This window comes from Poecilia latipinna, unplaced genomic scaffold (assembly GCF_001443285.1).
Source record: "Poecilia latipinna isolate Pla-1442-1.1 unplaced genomic scaffold, P_latipinna-1.0 Scaffold5885, whole genome shotgun sequence".
NCBI classification, from domain to species: domain Eukaryota; kingdom Metazoa; phylum Chordata; class Actinopteri; order Cyprinodontiformes; family Poeciliidae; genus Poecilia; species Poecilia latipinna.
The window spans coordinates 5,194-6,893 of NW_015118501.1; the positions used below are offsets into that span (position 1 = coordinate 5,194).

Consider the following 1,700-nt stretch of genomic DNA (forward strand, 5'->3'; position numbering starts at 1 on the left):
CTATGTGGAGGATTTCTCCCTGGATCAGGACGACATTGATGGAATTCAGTACCTCTACGGTGAGCGGACAACTCAGTACTCTTTCACAATAAATTTCGTCAAACACATGAAAACTTTGCCTTAAAGAACATTCCCATATTTTGCAGGAAATAAAATAGGCCCTGGTCCTACTCTCAACGCCACAGTAATACCTAATCCGACTAGTTCATCTGTCGTGATAGCGTCACCAATTGTAGATCCCACCAAAGACCCCTGCAAGATGCTCAAGTTTGACACCATCACTGTGATTCAGGGACACCTGCATTTCTTCAAAGATGGGTAAGCAAATAGCTAGTTCTACTTATGCTCTAGAAACATAACCTATCGAGGTGCTAATCTTGCATTTCTGATTGACAGGTATTTCTGGAAGGTATCAAGCAAGACAGATGTAGGTCGAACGGGACCATTTTCCATTTCTCAGAGTTGGCCAGCTCTACCTGCTGTCATTGACTCTGCCTTTGAGGATGTTCAGACCACAAAATTATACTTCTTTTCAGGTAAGGAGTGTTCTTTCAAGAGCTTATCAGAGCACTGAAATGTTAGACAAAGAGTTTTAATCATATTTTATTGTTACATTAGGAAGAAGGTTCTGGGTGTACACAGGAAGCAGTGTGCTAGGTCCCCACAGTATTGAGAAGCTTGGTTTGCCCCCAAGTGTACAGAAGGTGGAGGGAGCGCTGTATAGAGGGAAGAGCAAAGTGCTTCTCTTCAGTGGAGAAAACTTTTGGAGGTGACTAGAAATTGCCCCCCTTTTTTAGACAAAAGATCTGTAAATTAACCCATCCTGTTAAAGGACATACAATAGATCTCAATCCATCTCTGATCCCTACAGGTTTGATCTCAAGACCCAAATGATTGACAAAGGATACCCCAAATATACCAGAGCCAGCTTTGGAGGTGTCCCTAATGATGCTCATGATGTGTTCAAGCAAAAAGGTAAACATGCCTTCTACAACTAAGCTCGGGAACACAAATGCACAAACTTCAACAAAACATGGCATACATTGTGGTGGTTGTAACATCAACGTTTCTCTTTCAGGCAACATTTACTTCTGCAGAGATCTTTTCTACTGGCGCCTGAATTCTGGCAGGCAGGTGGACCACACCGGCAATGTGAAGTACGATCTTCTGAAATGCCCAAAATAATCAAGAAATAACAACTGAGATACATGCACAGATGGGCTGTGAGGCTGGAGCAACCAAATGTTTCTTTGTGCAGGTGTCTGAAAGAATGTGATGCAGTGTTTGTTCATCATGTCTTTTGTATGATGTATGTGCTTTATGCAATGTGAACAACTGGCTTCTTTTGAATTTGGCTGATTATTATTTATACAGCATTGGACTGAATGCAAATCAAAGGCCCAGAAGCAAGCAACCATCGTTTGCACTCAGTCTGACATGCTGTGAACTGTTGACCATAGTGGCCAATAATTTGAGATCCATACAAGTAAATTCAACACATGCTTTCTGGATAAAAAAAATTCATGTCTGACTGGTTCAGACCCTTGTCAGTATTCTAATCATTTTATTTGGTATTTATAACAACATCTAATATAATTAGTTTTATGTCATGAGCCTATTTGTTTTGTGTGGTTTTATGAGTTTTTCTGAAAGTGGTTTCAAAGCCATAAACTTGCACTGGAAGACATTCTGTGTCTCCT

At 40.7% G+C, this 1,700-nt stretch overlaps 1 protein-coding gene across 1 annotated transcript; it reads left to right on the forward strand.

The window, feature by feature from the left end:
• Positions 1 to 28: 28 nt before the first annotated feature.
• LOC106943766 (matrix metalloproteinase-9-like) lies at positions 29 to 1,407 on the forward strand (the record flags this gene model as incomplete). Its single annotated transcript, XM_015027065.1, has 6 exons — positions 29 to 59; positions 147 to 318; positions 397 to 536; positions 619 to 769; positions 872 to 975; positions 1,079 to 1,407. Coding segments are annotated over 6 exons (705 nt in total), but the record flags the coding sequence as incomplete, so codon positions are not given.
• Positions 1,408 to 1,700: the final 293 nt, after the last annotated feature.